At 37.5% G+C, this 22,114-nt stretch overlaps 1 protein-coding gene across 15 annotated transcripts in view; it reads left to right on the forward strand.

Annotated features, from left to right (window-relative positions):
• The window catches only part of LOC117329662 (calcium uptake protein 3, mitochondrial-like), a 154,597-nt gene that overhangs the window by 29,613 nt on the left and 102,870 nt on the right, over nt 1–22,114 (forward strand). For all 15 annotated transcript variants that reach the window (XM_033887700.1, XM_033887706.1, XM_033887703.1 and 12 more), the window contains exon 3: nt 11,875–11,985. In XM_033887700.1, coding sequence (XP_033743591.1) covers nt 11,875–11,985 — 111 coding nt within the window. The remainder of the gene's footprint in view (nt 1–11,874; nt 11,986–22,114) is intronic.

The raw sequence follows: 22,114 nt of genomic DNA on the forward strand, positions 1-22,114 counted from the left end.
ATAGCATAAAACAAGTAATTCCTGGCTTGTGATTCATTGAATGTTGAAAAAAGAATGATAGAATTTTTGATTATTCAGGTGAGATAACGAAGTTTGTTGATTGCACCTGTAGTGGCAGGTGTATTGATTGTTATGAGGTAAATGTACTTAATTTATGATAGATGTAATTATATTTATTGGAGTTGCCATGCATATGATTACATTTGGTGGTGTTTCGCGTTGGCTAATTTGATTTTGGGGCAGTGATAGCGCAGTTTGTTAGAGCGGCCACATAACCTCAGGTGAAGATCCATGGTGTGTAGTTCGACGCTCCCTACCAATCTAAGTCTGTGTTTCTCGGGAAAATTGAGAAACAGGCCCGTCCGTGCTGTTATAGTTGTTCCCTTGGTCAAAATTCTTTACCCTTTTTGCTCTGGATGACATGTGATGGGCCTCCTGTTTGATGTTCATTAGGTAGTCACCAACTACTACAAGGAGACCCCACCTTCAAATGAACCCTTGTTGTTTATGGGGTGATAACAGCAAACAAACTAACAATATTTGATGTAATTCATAGTGAGTTACATAATTATTGTGTTTTATTAATCATCAATTGCAAATAACTTAACCTGACAAATAAATTAATTTCTAAGGTTTCCTGTGAAATGAGTTGGAAAGCTGAGATAAAAGTTTAAACGATAACCATTTGTTGGTTTAATATATTGTCTCATGAACAGCCAAGGTAATTTTGTGACAGTGTTACATTGTATGTAGCAGCTGGTGGCTACCTCATAAGAGCCATAAGCCATAAGAGCACATGATAGATTAAAGCAGAAATCATTCTGGGTTAAAGAATTGAACCTATCATTATCTGAGGTTGCATATTAGTCTGGTACGCTTTGGCTACTAACCAAACTATCCTCCCCCTTTCCATGGCCACTGAGCCACCAGAAATAAACAGTAAAGTCTGTACAATTTAATTCTAGTGAATATCAAGGATATCTACCATATATTTTAGTAAAGTGGATTGATTGCATGGTGTTTAGACATTTGATGGGAACCAGTATTGTTTTACTGTTTACATGAGGAGACACCCCTCCCACTGAACGGGACGCCATTGTTCTTCCGTAGAGATTCCTGGGTGTAGAACCAACACCAGGTAGACACCCTTTGATCTCTGTTACTCCAAATCTTAGCCAGTAAATACCTGTCAAACTGTACCAAGAGCCACTAGAGCCGATTGGCAAAACCGAGGATGTGTATCACACAGTCACAGGTATAGATAGTTCAGAGGGAGATGACCGCTAGTGACCATGCCTTGTCCATACAGGTGATTGATGGGTTCCCAGATATATACATTTTAAACTGTCCCTCTTTGTTGTTCATTATACATATATTCATGTAAGTCATATAAGCCAGGAGCTACAACAGGACACATGTAATACAAACATACACAAATGTGTAACTTACACATAAATTTGATTTTGATGTGGGCTCCTATAGCTAAAGGAACAGACATCTATCGTATAAACACAAGCATTAACTCCAGCTGAGTTGGCCATTGTTCGTGTGGAGCATTAAGGGTGTATGCCCCCCTATAAAAGATCAACATAAACATGATTTTGCTATAGTAGAGTTACTTCCCTTTGCAAAATATTCCTTCCTTTTAATTAAGTTATGAGTATGAATGTTTATTATTTGATCTACTGCTGAACATTTTGTGATTCTGTTTGATTAATCTTTTTGTTAATGTTGATTTTTTGTTTCCAAATCTAAAATTTTAAGGAGCAACTATCATTCTGTAAAATTTACCCACTAAATAAAATAAACCCAGCTTGGGAACATGGTACTTTGGTTGGCATTTTTACACAGCTGCAGTGTTAAGAAACATAAAAAACAAATTCAGGCAATAAATTAAGGGTAAGATCTGGACCTGGGGTTAAAATCTGTGTACACTAATACATATGAATAATGTTAATTAAATATTGAATAAGGGAAATCACTCTGATACGTGAATACAAATTGGCTTACTAGTGTACAACTGTTATGAATTTGTCATTGAAATCAGAATAAATCTATAATCACTGTCAAATATTATAAGTATTGAAATTGACATCTGTGCTATGAGATCTGATATTGGATCATAATTATATCATCTGAAGCAACTCTTCTATGATAAGTATGTTTCTTGCATTATATGCTGGAGCAACATTGGTGAAGTGATATTCATAAGTATAATAACTTACAATTAGGACAATGTGGTATTGAATTATGTATGACAAGTTTTGTTACCAAGAAAAGGAAACATTAGAGATGAATTTATTATTACGTGGAATCTGTGGAATTTATATAGGAATGGCATATAGTGTGATGTAGAATGGTCTAGAGGTTGCAAAGAGTGACAGTGTAACTTATATTAGAGTTGTTCCGATGTGGCACAACATGGCATAGTGGGACATACAGTGGTTTAGAAGTGGCACAGCTAAGGTGGCATAGTGTTACATTGAGTGGTTAAGATGTGGCACAGGTTGGTATAGTGTAACAAAGTGTTTATAGAAGTGGCACAGCTAAGGTGGCATATTGTGAGGAAGAATGGTTTAGAGGTTGCAAATGGTGACGTAGTGTAACAGCTAGTGGCTTAGAGGTGGCACAGAGTGGCATAGTATGAGGAAGAGTGGTTTGGATGTGGCAAAGGGTGGCATATTGTATAGTGGTTTAGAGGTGGCATAGTGCAACAGAGTGATTTAGATGTACATGACACAGCTTGGTTTGGTTTGTTTTTGTTTAACGTCCTATTAACAGCCAGGGTCATTTAAGGACGTGCCTGGTTTTGGAGGTGGAGGAAAGCCGGAGTACCCCAGAAAACCACCGGCCTACAGTCAGTACCTGGCAACTGCCCCACGTAGGTTTCGAACGCGCAACCCAGAGGTGGAGGGCTAGTGATAAAGTGTCGAGACACCTTAACCACTCGGCCACCACATCCCTTGCACAGCTTGGTATAGCTGTGTAGGAGGGTGTAGAATAACATTAATAAAATGATGTTGAAAAATTCCCAAAAAAAATTTTGTGTGTAATATTTCATGTTTTGTTTTTGATTCCTATAATCATACAGCATCATTCTTGCAATAAAACATGTTAATACAATTTGAATCAAGTTTCATTACGTAACAATGATATGACTTCACATAAATTATACTTTGATTGATCTAGTGAAAGTGAGTACCATAAAATTTCATCCGAAGTATCTGACACTGGCAGGGACGGGTGTGTACTGAAGTATGTTTTATACTGATGTATTTATTGTCTATCTAAAACCATTTTTGGTGTCTCCTTGATACACGTCCTCCCCAGATCTGGCTGTCAGTTTAACCCTGTACAAACCTGTAGGAATCACATTGAGGGCTGTAACATTAACTACCTTCAAAGGTATAGATACACAATATTTACATCTAGGATTGGGAAAATGAATGAATGAATGAATGAATGAATGAATGAATGAAATATTGAATGGATGAATGAATGAATGGAATATTGAATGAATGGATGGATGGATGGATGGATGGATGGATGGATGGATGGATGAAATATTGAGTGGAATGAATGAATGAATGGAATATTGATTGAATGGATGAATGAATGAATAAAGAATGAATGAAGAATGAATGAACAATTAATGAATGGATATTGAGTGGATGAATGAATGAATGAATGGAATATTGAATGAATGAATGAGTGAATGAATGAATGAATTGAATATTAAGTGGATGAATACATGAATTGAATATATATTTTGAATGAATGAATTAATGGATGAATGAAATGGCAAAGGAATAAACAAATGAATGAGTTAAGGTTAATTACATTAAATAAATAAATTCTTGATGTTCTATAATGAATTATTATGTTATTGATTGTTCCTAAGTATTATAATCAGCATATAGATGTATACGTGTAAGAAATCCATATCAGTTTCCTAGCAGAAATTCTTACAGGATTTAGAAATTGGTTTTGTATGGATTTTTCTACAAATTTTAATGCATATACATGGAAATTTTCATTGAATTTATGTTCAAACATCTCTGCTGATATGACAGATTGTAAGTCATTGTTCATAGCATTAGACAGTATTTCTTGTGTGGGTGTTTGGTTAACAGTTAGGACTATGTAACTCGGTCATTCGGGGATCTAGTGACTGGTGGGTGTATATACCTGGTATACGTAGGTATATATATATATATATCCGTTTCATTATTCTTTGTGTGGAGTGACATCAGGGTATACAGATAATACATGAGAATCCTCCCTCATCAAGCCACAACTATTCGAGATATTCCTTCAAATTCACCAAGTAAACAGTGTGATATGCGGGGTATAAACAAAAGGATGAGATTATCTGTGACAACAATAAGCGCTCGACATCTAATGACTTTAATACCTGTAAACTCCACAGGTGAGGTACCTGGTCCGACAGGAACACCTCACCTGTCTAAGCATGCAGGTAACCCGTCCCATACACCAACTCAACAGGATCAGTCATAATGCTAAATCTGTCCATACATAGAATCTGGACTTTTCTGTGAACTGGGGATTCATTATATAAGGTATTTGATGACAAATTAGAAGCTGGGTGTGTTTCTACTTTCTATAAAGATGGAATACCATATTTCACCTCATAAGAGCATGATGCATTAAATTAGACCATATTCTGGGATATGTTCCCATGTGTTATAAGGTCAAGGTAGGATATATGTTCTTATAAGGTTTTCTTGAAGTCAGGTGTCAGTAAAGTTTCATTGCATATTACAGGTGACCAAAGTCATAAGTCATATGTCGGTAAAGACAGGTTTCACTGTATAAAACAGGCAATCCAAAGTCATAAGTCATATGTCAGTAAAGACAGGTTCCACTGTATAAAGCAGGCAGTCCAAAGTCATATGTCAGTAAAGATAGGTTTCACTGTATAAAACAGGCAGTCCAAAGTCATAAGTCATATGTCAGTAAAGACAGGTTCCACTGTATAAAGCAGGCAGTCCAAAGTCATATGTCGGTAAAGACAGGTTTCACTGTATTATAAAATAGGCAGTCCAAAGTCATAAGTCATATGTCAGTAAAGACAGGTTTCACTGTATAAAACAGGCAGTCCAAAGTCATAAGTCATATGTCAGTAAAGACAGGTTTCACTGTATAAAACAGGCAGTCCAAAGTCATATGTCGGTAAAGACAGGTTTCACTGTATAAAACAGGCAGTCCAAAGTCATATGTCGGTAAAGACAGGTTTCACTGTATAAAACAGGCAATCCAAAGTTAGGTGTCATATGTCAGTAAAGCCAAGTTTCTCTGTATTTACAAGCAGTCCAACGTCAGATGTCAGTAAATTCAGCTAGGTGTCCTCGGAGTAAATATCAGGTGTCCTTGAAATCAGGTGTCAGAAAAGTCAGGTTTCCCTGTATGTAGTATCATAAAACTCAGGTGTCAGTAAAGACAGGTTTCGCTGTATATCCAAGGCAGGGGTCTTTTCGATTCATAGTCAGGTAAAATCACATACAGGTTAACTCCAAAGAAGTATTTTACTAATTCACACTTGTAACCTCCCAGCCTTCAGTTTTATTTCACCAAACTGAACATGACATTGTGATATAGTTAGTACAGTTTACTAGCATATGTGGGTTGGTTTGAGAGAACACTGCACATAAATACATATAGTGTATAGACGACCCTATCTACTCTTATCTCAAGGTATCATGCAAACTTCTCACTTTCTCTCTCGATTGACATAATAAAGAAATTCTCAACCTTAATTGTAAACAACTTTATTTGTATGTAATTGACCCCTGAGCTGACTGGAGATATCCTTTTACATTTATCCTTTATGTCGCCAAAGACACAAGTCTTTGCTTTAGGGAAATAAAAATTCCCATTCCCTGATTATGTTTAATATTGAACCGATGTTTCAAATAGCAGTAAAGCTGAAGGATGTAAGACGATGCAAGTTGGTGGTCTTGATTACTCAAATATTTGTCATTGTTTGCATTTTCTGCATCCCTGTATTGTGTCCGTGTGATTCAACAGAAATCGGGATCTGGAGGTGATCCGGTACATGTTGACTTAAAGTTTAAGGCTGTATGTTACATTTCTGTGTGACAATTGCAAGACCACCTCCTTTATAGAAGAGTTTGAAACTTGTTAGCTTGATCCCTCTTTCACTGTCATTTACTTTGAAAAACTTTATTTTACAACATTTTTGAAACAAGTAATAGCATCTAAACTTTAAATCACGCTTGTTTGTCCAGATAGTTATGCGCTATGTAGGGGTGTTGCTGTTTTTTAAGACCACATCTAGAGAAAGCCAAAGTTGTCTGGCAGGGGACTCTCATATATAATCTTTTCACATTTGATTGGGGAATCGAACCCAGAACACCGAGTTGTCAGACGAGTGTACTAACATTGACTTCCAACAACAGGTACATCAATGACAATTGAACAGTTTTACCAACATTATTTTTTGATGAAAATTATTTCAATGATTCTGTGAAATTATATTTTTGATATCAATTTATATAGCATAAAATCTTTGAAAACTTTGAATATTTGAATTAAAAATAATTTTTATTTGTGAAATCATATTTCTTTTTCAACATTTGAATGGAAAGAATATTCATTCAGTAAAATTAGATTTGTTTGCATTTTAAATGCAACAACTTTAATGATTCCATGAAGTCATATTTCAAAATGAGTCTAATTGAGCTAATTGGTTCAGTAATTAGATGAGATGGAAATATGTTGATAAAAATTCTGGAAGAAGTATTCCATAATTAATCAGTAGACAGTTTTTATCTGGTAATCAGACAAAATCAACATGCATGAAGGTGGTAACGATGAGGGTTGGGGTTTATTAAAAAAATGTTGCAGCCTCTGAATCGAGATTGGAGTCAATAATATATCAATTATAAAAATAATATTAACTAGAGATAGATGGTTCTCAGAGATATTTACTTACATAGGTATTTGATAGGTTTCCATGGTTTTCAGTCAGAAGTCCTATGTTGATAGTGCTGAGATGTTTTTCTTTTTGATGTGATAGGTTGATTTTCATCTAAGCTAATAAATTTGATGAAATCAGAAAGTTACACTTCAACATGTCTTGCAGGAGAATTACTTAATTAGAAGTGTTTACCACTCGACATATTTGTTTTCCATTTGTCAAGTATTATTCCATTTCTACATAAAATGTTTTAAATAAGCATCCATTAGTGAAAGTCATTCAGTTCATCTTTAGGAACATTCATTTTATTAAATTTTGAACATCAATAATTTAATAAAAAAGTAAGGAAATTTATATAATTAGTCAGAAATGACACAATGTACAATATGATGTTGATTGTAACTGTATATTATGTTACCCTGAGAAATCATAAGGGAGGTACGGCCTTACAGGGACAAGAAGAATTGTGATGGATGTTTGCCACACATGCATACCTACCCCCCTACAGCCAGCCATCAACTGTGATAGTACTTAGATATGCATGCTTCAAGGCAGTTTTGGTTAGCCAGAATGTCCCATTATCTTCCTGAAACATGCATAGTTTATTGTGCTGGACTGTTTGAATAACTTATATTATACCAATAAAAAATTATATGAAAATTTCTTTTTATGCCCTGCCATGAAATGGGGATGGGGGGCATATAGTGTTACTCATGTTTGTTTGGGTCCTGTCCTTTCCCTTTAGTCCCGTCCCGTCCCGTCCCGTCTCGATGCAATGTAACTCGCTAATATCGGGAACTGCTGATTTGATCCTCACGAAACGTGTCAAGTGGCAGTGGGGCATTTATGTCTTACAGACATTTTCAAGTTTAAAATGTTTCTTTTTTAAATCAAGGTTGAAATATGTGTTATGATTCGACAAAAATTTCTATGCAAGACACAAGATCACTTTCTTGATTCAAGGGAGATCACTACTTAATTCAAGAGACATAACTTCTTGATTCAAGGGAGATAACTCCTTGATTCAAGGGAGATAACTCCTTGATTCAAGGGAGATAACTCTCGATTCAAGGGAGATAACTTCTTCCATCATGGAGAATCACTCCTGAATTCAAGGGAGATAATTTAAAGGGGAACTTATGAATTTTCATTTACAAAGACAGACAGACCTTTGATAAGCAATTGTGTCCCTAATAAAAAAAATCAGGTACCCATTGTAGGGGGAAGGGTTCTTAGGTGTAAGGGCTTGCCATTCAAATAATAGTTGCTAATACACTCTGTTTAAGTATTAAAACAGCCCGTCTACATGGCAGTAGGGATACTGGAACACATTGCTGATGTGCAATGATACATGCAGCTTTACAAATTCAGGTGATGACATAATTACATCAACACATTATAAGATCAGAGCAATAGTAGACCTCACTGGAGGGCCGTAACACAGAGCTGTAGGGAGGGTCAGGTCAGCGCTCTAGGTAGAATACGAGATATCATTGTATCACTTGTTATCACGAAACCGTTATAATTAGAGATCACAATGCCACGTATTGGATTGTTTTTGCCTTTAATCTGCTGCCGCAGACATTAGTGAAACAATCAATTTATATAATTAACAAACATTAATTGGTTTGGCTGTGGATGCAGCTCTAAGCTGAGTCTAACCATCAGTTTAAAATTTCTGTAGAAGCAGTGGATGCAGTTCTTGGAGCAAAGATTTGAAGTGGCTTGGCCTATATCTAAATCTGATTTTTTTCCCTTATATTGGTAAAAGTTGCTCAGTCAGTACTAGTTCACGTACCATAAAACTCAAGATCGGCAGCATTTTCATTCCAGCTTTTTAAGTATCAAAAACATGTCTAAGCCTGAATTTCAAAATCCCGGTGACCTCATTAGATATGTTTCATCTCTAAATTAATTAGGTGTGAAACTCTTTAATAAATGTTTTATTGTTCAACATTTAACTTAATTTGTATTACTTTTAACAGGATACAACAGGAAATTTGTCTTGAAAATGAAAACACAGGGAGGTCTTATATTAGTTTTGTTTAAAATTTCATGCTACCTTGTCTTGGCCTACAAATGCCAAATATAAAATTATCCTTGTTAATTAATACAGGGTTTAGTTTAGTCTGTGTTTGAAAAATTCAAATTTTATCTATGAAAATAAAATATAATACATGTACATGCATTATAATGTATGAACTGGACTTACCTGATTGATCATCACATACACAATATGTTGTATTTCTGCTCATCGGAATCCATGTCATCTTCCTGTCATTATCAGTCTGGAAAATAGAAGGATACTTTATTAGGGTATATGGGATGAGGAGATTCAACATGTATTTCTACTGTGGTGTCTGGGTTCAGGGTAACACCACTCAGATCTCTAGAACTGTTGATGTACAGAGGACATTTTAACAGTGTATATACCTATGATTTAAACATCATGTGACCTAGCTTATTCCTGTCCGAAAATCCAGATAATGACATACACCAATATCCTTTTGAATTCCATATTGTTGAAGGAGATATATGACGTAAAATTGGTTTCTATCAGAAATCCATTTTACACGGAAAGTGTTAAAATACAAACATCAGTTTCCGTTTTATATTAGATTTGCTGAAGGTTGGAGAGCTCTTATCCGATATGGATTTCTATAAATGAAAATCCCTTTTACAGGAAAATTGATGAAAATAAACATTGCTATCCCACTTATTTCTATAGTTTAAACAGGGTAATCTGTCAGCGCCTATAGGTTCCCTATGAGCGGGAGATTAGGGATAATGAGACAGAGAGGAGATTAGGCCGATTATCAGCTGATCTCTAGCATGCACTACTGAAGATGTTTGTCCAGAGAAGGATGTGAAAAATAGAGACAATATGTAGAGAATAAAGTATGGTTAGCTTAACATCATTAAATCATATCAAAGCTGTTATATTTTAAATGAATAACATCTAAATATTTAATGATTAATTTTGTATTATTGTTTTCATTGTTTGCATGTGCTATATTCAGAGAATAATTTATCTTAATTCATTTGATGGAACTTTTTACAACAAATGTATGACATTTTTTTTTTGTACGATGCTCCGGTGAGGATGTTAATGCATTAGCACTGGCCTGATAGAATCTTGCACTTCTGGTGGGAAACTGCCTGTACACCAAGATCCTTATCTCAGATATTTCTGTGTTTTTATAGAGGATTTAGTGGGTGTTGTACCAGTATACATTCCTAATACTCTTCTGTTCTCCCACTCGGTCGCCTCTTATGTAAATCTATAATCACAAATACTTTATAACACCCACAAACTAACCATGCAAACCCCCCCCCCCCTGTTCTTTGTATCGGAGCCCATGGGTCAGAAAACAAGATTTTGTTAAAGGGGAGTATATATATGGGGCTCAATCCCCCTTCAGGTATTAAAAAGGGCTTGGTTTATTGAAGTTATTAAAACTGGAACCTTTCGTAAAAGATTCCAGGAACTCGAAGGATATCATATCTATATAAAGAAGTTGTAAGTGTGAAACTTTAACCAGAGATTTGTCTTTATATGATATGGTCAAATACTTCCGTGATGACCATCCCGATTATTCAGATATCAATAAGAGTATCATTTTATCTCGAATGGATTTGAACTGAATTATCTGACAATAAGTCTATGTCTGGTAATATGGCCACCCTTACAGCTATTGCAGTTCAGTAAAAATGCCACTTTATTGTCTTGCAATAAACATGGGTCTTATTTCGAGTCATGCTGATCTGTTGTACCTTTGGGCATATAATTATTAACAGGATAAATACTGTATTATATAGCTAATTAAAATCCCATCTTTAGTGAACATACTGCAAAAAGTCACTGAGAACTGAAATAAATGTATAAAAAAGGAAGAATTTTGGTTGAAGGTTGACGCTCTTTAAGGTTTTGATTGATATTAGAGGGGACAATGTCAGTTATTTGGTTTTTCATTTAGAGGGGATTGACATTCTTCATTTACACTTTGTTGACTATCTTTAAATTTTTCAAACATTTGATTAAGACATTATAGACATTTAGAAAATTCCAAGTTTCTTTCTGTGGTTGCATGCCACCATTCATGAATCAGTGTTGCACATAAAAGAGGTTCTGTGTTTATCAGCTAGACTTAAATAGGAAATCTAGTTTCTGTGGTTTCCGGCCATGATAACATGTCCACTGCCTGTCGTGCATAAACAAAAACATGGAAACAACTGGAGCATAGTTTTCTGTGGGATGTGAAAAAAAAGGGCTTGGATACATCAAGGTCTTTGACAATCTTGACTTGCATCTCTGCTCTGCATTGCTGCAAAGCTTTTGTGCGACTCTAATTACTTGTAACTGCAACATGTGTTAAAAAGTCTTATCGGTTCCCATTTATGTGTATCTTATCTTTATCGATTAAATCCTGCTGCAAAAATCTTGCATTCTTTCCTTTATTTTTTCTACTGCACAATTAGAGTTTGGTCTTTTTCTGCGGTACGAAGCAGGTTCACCATATGGGGAGGGCTTCATGCTTGGCTAGTTAATCAGATGTGTGATGCCGACGTAAATGTGCAGAATTCAACACATTTTACAAAAAAAAAAAAAAAAAAAAAAATTCAGATAGTATTTAGTTGCTGTAAAAATGAGCCCTTTATTAAGACTTTCAAAGCTCATTACTTTTTAAAATTGACATTATTTTTATTTTATTTTTAAATGTAAAATTTGGTGCTTTCTCTAAACAGAAACTAGAAGTTGGTGGGCTTATTTCCAGGCATGAGCTTGCTGCCCGATAAATATATGATGCCAAAAATCAATTGTGACAATTAATCTATTTTTAGGCAAAATAGTTCATTTCAGAGAGATCAATAGTAGAAAATTAATCGGTCAATTTTGCTATTGTATATTTCAGCAAGAATAGGTCGAGCTAAACTGAAAGACAAAGAGGTGGAATATCTGCTAAAGAACACACCAACAAGATCCAAGGGTTCAAACAAGCTGTTTAGGAAGCTCCATAACCAAGGTAAGCATTGTACTTTCATACCAACTCTATCCAAGGGTTCAACCAAGGTAAGCATTGTACTGTCATATCAACACTATCCAAGGGTTCAAACAAGCTGTTTAGGAAGCTCCATAACCAAGGTTATTGTACTGTAATACTAACACTATCCAAGGGTTCCACCAAGGTAAGCATTGTACTGTAATACCAACACTATCCAAGGGTTCAAACAACCTGTTTAGGAAGCTCCATAACCAAGGTTATTGTACTGTAATACTAACACTATCCAAGGGTTCAACCAAGGTAAGCTTTGTACTGTCATACCAACGCTATCCAAGGGTTCAGCCAAGGTAAGCATTGTACTTTCATACCAACACTATCCAAGGGTTCAACCAAGGTAAGCTTTGTACTGTCATACCAACACTATCCAAGGGTTCAACCAAGGTAAGCATTGTACTTTCATACCAACACTATCCAAGGGTTCAACCAAGGTAAGCATTGTACTTTCATACCAACACTATCCAAGGGTTCAACCAAGGTAAGCATTGTACTTTCATACCAACAAAGTCCAAGGGTTCCAGCAAACTGCTTAGGAAGATCCAAAATATATACCATTTAACACCAACCAACAAGGCTAAAGGGTTCCTAACCAAGGTTATTTTAGCTACCGTAATACCAACATCTACTAAGGGTTTTCCATAAAAATTGACATTCCATTCAACCAACGAGCCAGGCCTACAATTAACTGACCAGGTGGTCCTGACATAATTATTCACCTGTAGATTGGACAATCCAGATTATCTTTTGTTTGTTTGCTTAAAGGCAAAAAGACTTTAAAAGTGGATGTTAAACCAGTTGTATAAAGGTAAGAAAGTAGGACAATCAAGAAATTCGGTGATATTTCTATACTTATATTTCCAACCCTCATAGTTTATAATGGTGTCAAATCTACATGGCAATTTGATCAAGTGTTTTCAAGAAGAATTTCTTATATCTTCTATTTGACAAAATCATGCTGTGAAATATCTGTGTAGATAAGCTGTTAATTGAACAAATTTGTAAAAAAAAAATCTGTAAATTGGGAATTAGGTTTATCTCAAATAAATGTCTCGAGTCTACCTCCAACGTAGAGATATGTAAAGCCTCATTTCTTGTAGAGTCAGTGCTCTAGTTAGCTTGCATGAATGCATATTTATGCACTTATTTTTAAAGAAAAAAATGCATTAACAATGATTGAACTGGGGTAATTCAAGGAAACAAAATTTAAATTTCCAGCTGATTAGAACAACAAATTATCGTGATTTAGACTTATTCCTTCTTTTATTCATAATTGTTTCTACTGTTCCACTTTGCGCAAGTATCACTTAGGGGTGAAAAAATCCCTCCACTTCAGGAAGTTACGGGTGAAAAAAACCTCCACTTCAGGAAGGTAGGGGTGAAAAAACCTCCACTTCAGGAAGGTAGGGGTGAAAAACCCTCCACTACAGGAAGGTAGGGGTGAAAAACCCTCCACTACAGGAAGGTAGGGGTGAAAAAAACCTCCACTTCAGGAAGGTAGGGGTGAAAAACCCTCCACTTCAGGAAGGTAGGGGTGAAAAACCCTCCACTACAGGAAGGTAGGGGTAAAAAAAACCTCCACTTCAGGAAGTTAGGGGTGAAAAACCCTCCACTTCAGGAAAGTAGGGGTGAAAAAAAAACCTCCACTTCAGGAAGTTAGGGGTGAAAAAACTCCACTTCAGGAAGTTAGGGGTGAAAAAAACCTCCACTACATGAAGGTAGGGGTGAAAAACCCTCCACTCTAGGAAGGTAGGGGTGAAAAACCCTCCACTCCAGGAAGGTAGGGGTGAAAAACCCTCCACTCCAGGAAGGTAGGGATAAAAAAAACCTCCACTTCAGGAAGGTAGGGGTGAAAAACCCTCCACTACAGGAAGGTAGGGGTGAAAAACCCTCCACTACAGGAAGGTAGGGGTGAAAAACCCTCCACTACAGGAAGGTAGGGGTGAAAAACCCTCCACTTCAGGAAGGTAGGGGTGAAAAAAATCCTCCACTTCAGGAAGTTAGGGGTGAAAAAAACCCTCCACTTCAGGAAGGTAGGGGTGAAAAAAATCCTCCACTTCAGGAAGTTAGGGGTGAAAAAAATCCTCCACTTCAGAAAGTTAGGGGTGAAAAAACCCCTCCACTTCAGGAAGTTAGGGGTGAAAAACCCTCCACTACAGGGAGGTAGGGGTGAAAAAACCTCCACTACAGGAAGGTAGGGGTGAAAAAACCTCCACTACAGGAAGGTAGGGGTGAAAAAACCTCCACTACAGGAAAGTAGGGGTGAAAAAACCTCCACTACAGGAAGGTAGGGGTGGAAAAAACCCTCCACTCCAGGAAAGTAGGGGTGAAAAAACCTCCACTACAGGAAGGTAGGGGTGAAAAACCCTCCACTCCAGGAGGGTAGAGGTGAAAAACTCTCCACTCCAGGAAAATAGGGGTGAAAAAACCCTCCACTCCAGGAAAGTAGGGGTGAAAAAACCCTCCACTTCAGGAAGGTTGGGGTGAAAAACCCTCCACTACAGGAAGGTAGGGGTGAAAAAACCCTCCACTCCAGGAAGTTAGGGGTGAAAAACCCCTCCATTTCAGGAGTAGGGGTGAAAGAACTCTCCAATATAGGAAGGTAGGGTTGAAAAACCCCTCCATTTGAGGAAGGTAGGGGTGAAAAAAACATCCACTCCAGGAAGGTAGGAATGAAAAAATACTCAACTCCAGGAAGGTAGAGGTGAAAAAACCTCCACTACAGGAAGGTAGAGGTGAAAAACCCCTCCATTTCAGGAAGGTAGGAGTGAAAAACCCTTCATTCCAAGAAGTTAGGGTTGACAAACCCCTCTATTTCAGGAGTAGGGGTGAAAGAACTCTCCAATACAGGAAGGTAGGGGTGAAAAAAGCATCCACTTCAGGAAAGTATGGATGAAAAAAAACATCCATTTCAGGAGGGTAGGGGTGAAAAAACATCCTTCAGGGAGGTAGGTTTTCTGTGATAGTACCATAATTACATTTTTGACAGTTACTGAAGAGTTGTCTCCCCTGACTGTGACTTGACTGACTTTATTATGATGTAACTCCGCGGCAGGCGACAATAATATTCACACTCACAAGTCTATACATTCCTTACACCTACTCGGGACAGGTCTGTCACAGAGAAATGCAGTCGCACTGATAAATTCACATATTTTCATTGACCTTATATCTATATAGTGTCATTTCAATAGAAATAATATCTTTAGTATGCGTTTGCTGTGTACCATTGTAAAGGTGTAGGGACACGAGAAGTCTATGGCGTGGTTAAGTGTAAAGGAAATTAAAAATAAAAAGAGGTTGTTTAAGAATGTTGTTAAAAAGACCATGTTTAGAAAAAAATCTTGAGTAGATATTTTTCTGTCTCTAGATAGGTATTCACACAGTAAGCAAATAAATATATACTAAGGTATGTGGGTTTTCTGTGTTACCTTATCAATATGTGTTATATAAACCTTTTGTGTCCATTTTAATACAACACAGGAATTCAATACAGCCTTGCTTGGCTTTCATGAAGTTTTAGGCTAGAAATCCATATTAAAAAGAAAATGTGAATTGTGTTGTTATGTATAGATACAGGCTGGTTTGTGAATGGAGTCTTTTGGAACCAACTTTGTATTGCATTAGCTATATATCTGTTGGTGTCTTGTTTTAAACTGTATTGAATGACCTCCTGTCTGATTGACCTCTTTAGACAAATTCCTGTGTATCCTACGTAGAAACTTAGCTTATATATATATATATATATATATATGTAATAACAAAACACTAAAATAAAACCTGAATTAGTTTTAATTTACAGCAACATGTTGTATTTAAAAGCCTTTCTATAATGACCACTTCAGTAAAGTATAATACTGATATTTACCTGTACATTATGACTACCTGTCTATAGTGACCAGTTCACTAAAGTATATACTGATAGTTACCTGTACAGTATGACTACCTGTCTATAGTGACCAGTTCACTAAAGTATATACTGATATCTACCTGTACATTATGACTACCTGTCTATAGTGACCACTTCAGTAAAGTATATACTGATATTTACCTGTACATTATGACTACCTCTCTATAGTGACCAGTTCACTAAAGTATATACTGATATCTACCTGTGCAGTATGACTACCTGTCTATAGTGACCACTTCACTAAAGTATATACTGATATCATACCTGTACATTATCACTACCTGTCTATAGTGACCAGTTCACTAAAGTATATACTGATATTTACCTGTACATTATGACTACATGTCTATAGTGACCAGTTCACTAAAGTATATACTGATATCTACCTGTACATTATGACTACCTGTCTATAGTGACCAGTTCAGTAAAGTATATACTGATATCTACCTGTGCATTATGACTACCTGTCTATAGTGACCAGTTCACTAAAGTATATACTGATAGTTACCTGTGCATTATGACTACCTGTCTATAGTGACCAGTTCACTAAGTATATACTGATATCTACCTGTGCATTATGACTACCTGTCTATAGTGACCAGTTCACTTAAGTATATACTGATAGTTACCTGTACAGTATGGCTTCCTGTCTATAGTGACCACTTCAGTAAAGTATATACTGATATTTATCTGTACAGTATGGCTACCTGTCTATAGTGACCAGTTCACTAAAGTATATACTGATATCTACCTGTACATTATCACTACCTCTCTATAGTGACAAGTTCACTAAAGTATATACTGATATTTACCTGTGCATTATGACTACCTGTCTATATTGACCCGTTCAGTAAAGTATATACTGATATTTACCTGTACATTATGACTACCTGTCTATAGTGACCAGTTCACTAAAGTATATACTGATATTTACCTGTACAGTATGACTACCTGTCTATAGCCAACACCTAACCCTTTCACCCCTACTGGTCATATTGGATTTCAAATGATGAATGAATGGCAGAGTCCACTAAAGTTTCTTGGGGTTGAAAGGGTAAATAAATATGTTATACTGATATAAAAGTGTACATTATGGCTCTCTATCTATATTGATGACTATGCATTTTAGTAAATTGTAATACTGATATTTACCTGTGCAGCATGACAGCCTGTCTATAGTGACCAATTAAGAAAATCAAAATAGAGATATTTTTACTTGTACACTTTGACTACTCCTCTATACTGACCACTCAGACCAGCTAACACCAAGACAAGCCATCAGCGATTGACCGATCTTATCAAGAAGGGATTTGTTCAATTTTGACATCACAAACTGTAATCAATGAATTGAAAATGTGAGTTGAGGATAATCCTGACCATTGGGTGATGTATCGTGTGGGTTCATACTACACTAACAATGACAGTAGGGACTCACTGTTGTAGATTGTCTGTCTGTAGACATAATGGACAAGTTGGATGATAATGATGATGATACTGGCAGCTTACAAATGATCTGTAGACGAACTGTAGACGACCTGTAGACGGGTTCCAACAACTGTACTCAGGGGACTGGGGAAGGGGGTGGGGAAATTGTACACAGGGGGACTGGGGGTGGGGTTGGGGAAATAATACACAGGGGTACTGGGGGAGGGGTTGGGGAAATTGTACACAGGGGGACTGGGGGAGGGGTTGGGTAAATTGTACTCAGGGGGACTGGGGGAGGGGATGGGGAAATTGTACACAGGGGACTGGGGGGAGGGGGTGAGGAAATTGTACACAGGGGGACTTTGGGAGGGGTTGGGGAAATTGTACACAGGGGACTGGGGGTGGGGTTGGGGAAATTGTACACAGGGGGACTTTGGGAGGGGGTGAGGAAATTGTACTCATGGGACTGGGGGAGGGGGTGAGGAAATTGTACTCAGGGGTACTGGGGGAGGGGGGGAGGAAATTGTACACAGGGGGACTTTGGGAGAGGGGGGGGGGGGGAAATTGTACACAAGGGGACTTTTGGAGGGGGTGAGGCAATTGTACACAAGGGGACTGGGGGAGGGGTTGGGGAAATTGTACACAGGGGGACTGGGGGAGGGGTTGGGGAAATTGTACACAAGGGGACTGGGGGAGGGGTTGGGGAAATTGTACACAGGGGACTGGGGGAGGGGGTGGGGAAATTGTACACAAGGGGACTGGGGGAGGGGTTGGGGAAATTGTACACAGGGGACTGGGGGAGGGGGTGGGGGAAGTGTACTCAGGGGACTGGGGGAGGGGATGGGGAAATTGTACACAGGGGACTGGGGGAGGGGATGGGGAAATTGTACACAGGGGACTGGGGGAGGGGTCGGGGGAAGTATACATGGTGTTGGGTAGGTTTATAAGACACTCCTTGGTGTTCCAAGTTGGAAGGATTTTGAAAAGTGTTTGGTGAAATTGAATGGGAAGTTAAAGGGACAAAAGGTTTTCAGGAAGATTGAGGATAATGGGGAAGTTTGGTAACAGAGGTGATAGAGAGAGAAAGGGGAACTCCAGTAGACTATATGTCAGTAAGTTAAAGGGGAGGGGGAGTGTAGGGGAGAAACATGTGTTTTATATTTGTCTGGTGAAAAGTAGGAAGAATCTTCAAAGGGTGGAGTGGGAAGGAGTCTGACATATATGCACTATATAGACATTTGTCCCCTCATTATACCACTCACAGGCCCTCCACAGCTACACCACCACCTGTCTCCCACCACCCCATCGACCACCACCGTGCCCTCAGATACAAATGGGGCCTGCCTCCAGATCTCTTAATCTTCATGAAATGTTGTAAACTTACATTATATTTCCGAAGTGATTTATTTTTCTGTTAATTTGCAAAGATGAACATTTTAAGAATTCCAATACTCAAGCCCCCTATGGAACGTTATCTGTCATGAAGTTATAGTACAATGAACTCCTATACTGTGAACTTACATATTTTAGTGGTAATCTCATTTTAGTGCTTTTTACCCTAGAAACATTTCACTTAATTGTGATTGTGATATTTTTCTATATGCTGTTTCTACATAAAAAAAAATTTTGGTGAGCCATTTCTACAAGAAGCTAAGCTGTTAGAAAATTAGGAAATTTGCTCAAATTAGCCTTTGACACTAACTTTCCAGGCCTTGGAGACCAACGGTCTCCTGATACTTAAATTCTTGGTGCCCTCCACAGAATCTTGGAGCCCACATTTTCAACAAAAAAAAAATTATAAAAAGAAACTTATTTCATTTGTTCAAATATTTTATTATATCATTTCCATGAGGAGTTTAAAAGACTTCCGTTGAAGTTCAATAAGGTCCTGGTTATTGGTGAGTTTATCCCCCTCCTCCTCATCATCACTATTCTCATCAGATTCATTCGGACTGTCCCCAAGCTGGTAGTTTTGAATTTTCTCTCAGTGTCTGCTATGCTGGCAATACATTTTTGGCAATATTTGTCATTCAGGTAAGTGTTACCAATGTCTATTGTCTTGGCCTTATCAAGCTGGCACAGGGAAACATAATCTGTATAGGGTTTGCCCAGCTTAGCCACAAAGTGGGCGTTTCTAAACAGAAAGCAGAGTTTATTTACAACTGCCTTGTCCATCAAACGGACTGCCCTGTCCGCGTCAGACGACCCTGGTTTTTGTAGTGACACTTTTTCTTTTTCAACACTTCCTACATGACCCTTAGAAGTTTCATGTTTTTTTGATAATATCAATTTTAAAGGTAGATGTACCTGTAGTAAACGACCCGGTTTCTCCATGTTTACGACACAGTGTACAGTACATGTGTACATCGTCGTAGCCCAACCAATTAAACTGTGTTGGCCAGGAGTTCTGGAACTTTCTGTCTCTCTTTTCTTTCTCGTATTGATGCTGTTGAACCCGTCGTTCCTTCGATGTCTTGGCTTTTTTTCGGAGGAGGCGACAGCCCCAACCACCGATGCATCTCTGTATGTACGTGTGTTGTTTACCCTAGGTCAATGCAAGTGAAGGTCACTTTCGCTTCGCGCCGACTTACCTTGGTCATATAGACGCTTGAAATAGTACTAGTTTATTGTCTAAAATTACAAGCGTTCCAAATACTCTGGCGATCGGAAAGACGGGAGTACACAAGTGCAGTTTTACATGCGTGCAACACATGGGTATAAACGACTGACGAATATTGAAATTAAATCGACAACTTTTTGGGTACATTTTAAGAACACCTCAATGTAAAAATCTCAGTGCCCGACGGTCTCCAGGTAAGTGCAGTTTTTGGAGACCTCCAAATATTTTGGTGGACTCTGGCACCAGGTCTACCGTTAGTGTCGAAGGCTGCAAATTCGAGCACGCCTAATAAAGCACTTTTACAATGATGTCATATCTCTTAATATCATATTCTCCTTTATATCACAAGTGATGCAGAGGCCGATTTATAAATCACGCCAATGCTGTCACAGAATTTTCTATCAAAAGTTTTTACCACTTTCTTAAAAATGTACAAAGATAACACTAACCTTTAAGATTCTATACGAAAAAACAACACACCAAAATGCACATGTAGTCTGCCACTTTACTTAAACTTTGGGGGCGAAATTAATAACTACTTCCGGTACAGAATCCGGAAAGAACACAAAGTACGTAAAGAGTTAAACAAAGGGGAGATAATTTGGTGGTGTGTCATAAAAGTATACTTTAACAAAGGGGAGATAATTTAGTGGATATGTCATACAAATGCACTTTTAAACAAAGGGCAGATAATTTGGTGTTGGAATACAGTAAGTTGGGAGATTCATTGAATAAAATTAAAAGGGCTAGTAACTAGCAGATTTAGTTAACTCAGAAGAAAATTCTTAAACATGTTGCTTTATATATGGCACTGCTAGTTCCCTAACCCTCGGATACATCTAATGCTTCATGGCTACATTAAGGAACAAAACTGCAGACTTCAAGTAATTGTTGTATATGTGCTTCCAACACATTGCTTGTTCCTTATTGTGCATGGCTTTCCCCCAGGAATCACTTACAGCACAGTCTAAGTGAGCAATATCCGTGGCTTGGTGGTGGTCGAATAGTCGGGGATCTTGACTTATTTTGGCGCATTGACAGAACCCCAGCCGTTTCACGTTTCCGGGATGAAGCTCACCTGTCATATCTCGCGCAATTTTAAATGCATTCATACTGTTCCAGAAACATAAATGCCTCGTAAATATCAATTCATCATGCATAATATTTTGTTATGTTATTACAAATAAGTACCGAATTTTAACTTAAAATGAAGAAAAAGCATAAAGATAGTTTTTGGTGAGTAGTAAAGGTAGCATGACCTGGTAGAGTGAGACATTAATGCTATAGGCCTGGTGGTGTTTTATGATCCTGACCAAGTAGAAAACTGGATATTGTGTAGTTAACTTGATCCATATATTTATGATGAGCATTTTCCTTCCAACCATTCCTAGGCAGCAATCAGACTTGTGTGTTGGCATTTGGTAAAGTACAAAAAAACCTGATATTTATACAACTATTAACTACGGGCCATCTTTAAAAATATCTTGGTTAATTTGCTGTAACCCGACCAAGGGGTTTTATAGGGATTTTATATAGGGGTAGGTAGGTAGGTAGGTAGGGCGGAACTTTTCCTTTGTTCAGTTCTGAAATCAGATTTTCAACTTTCAATACAGCAACAAACCAGAATATAAACTGTTTGGAAATCATTGATTTTGTGATCTTAAACAAAAGAAATGCACACAAATGTTATTTGGGTTTTCAAGACATATTTTCAAATTTGCAAAGCAACTTCCGGACATTGATACATTTATCCGAAAAAAAAAAATATCTGGGTCAGGCGGGTTACGCCAAACCAAATATATTTTTATTTGGGCCTGATAGCATGAAGTATGTGCTCCGTGCTTCAAGATTTTATGTAGGAATAAGTTACATGTAGACAACTTCATAAGACTTCACGGAACTGTTGTCGAAGAAGACCCTGCTTTGATACCCTAATAGCACATGGAAAGGTTACAAGGCTAATTATAACTTGCCTGACCACACAAGACTACTCTGGGCATTTCTTACTACAGTTAGATCCCTGGTTGTTGCGCATATTGTTTCTAATATGTATTTAAATCCCTCAATTTTACTTAAAGCCAGCCTAAATTATTGGAGGAAACCGGAGTACCCGGGAAAAACCCTCGTGGTCGGGCATGTGA

Source organism: Pecten maximus, chromosome 6 (assembly GCF_902652985.1).
Source record: "Pecten maximus chromosome 6, xPecMax1.1, whole genome shotgun sequence".
Taxonomy (NCBI): domain Eukaryota; kingdom Metazoa; phylum Mollusca; class Bivalvia; order Pectinida; family Pectinidae; genus Pecten; species Pecten maximus.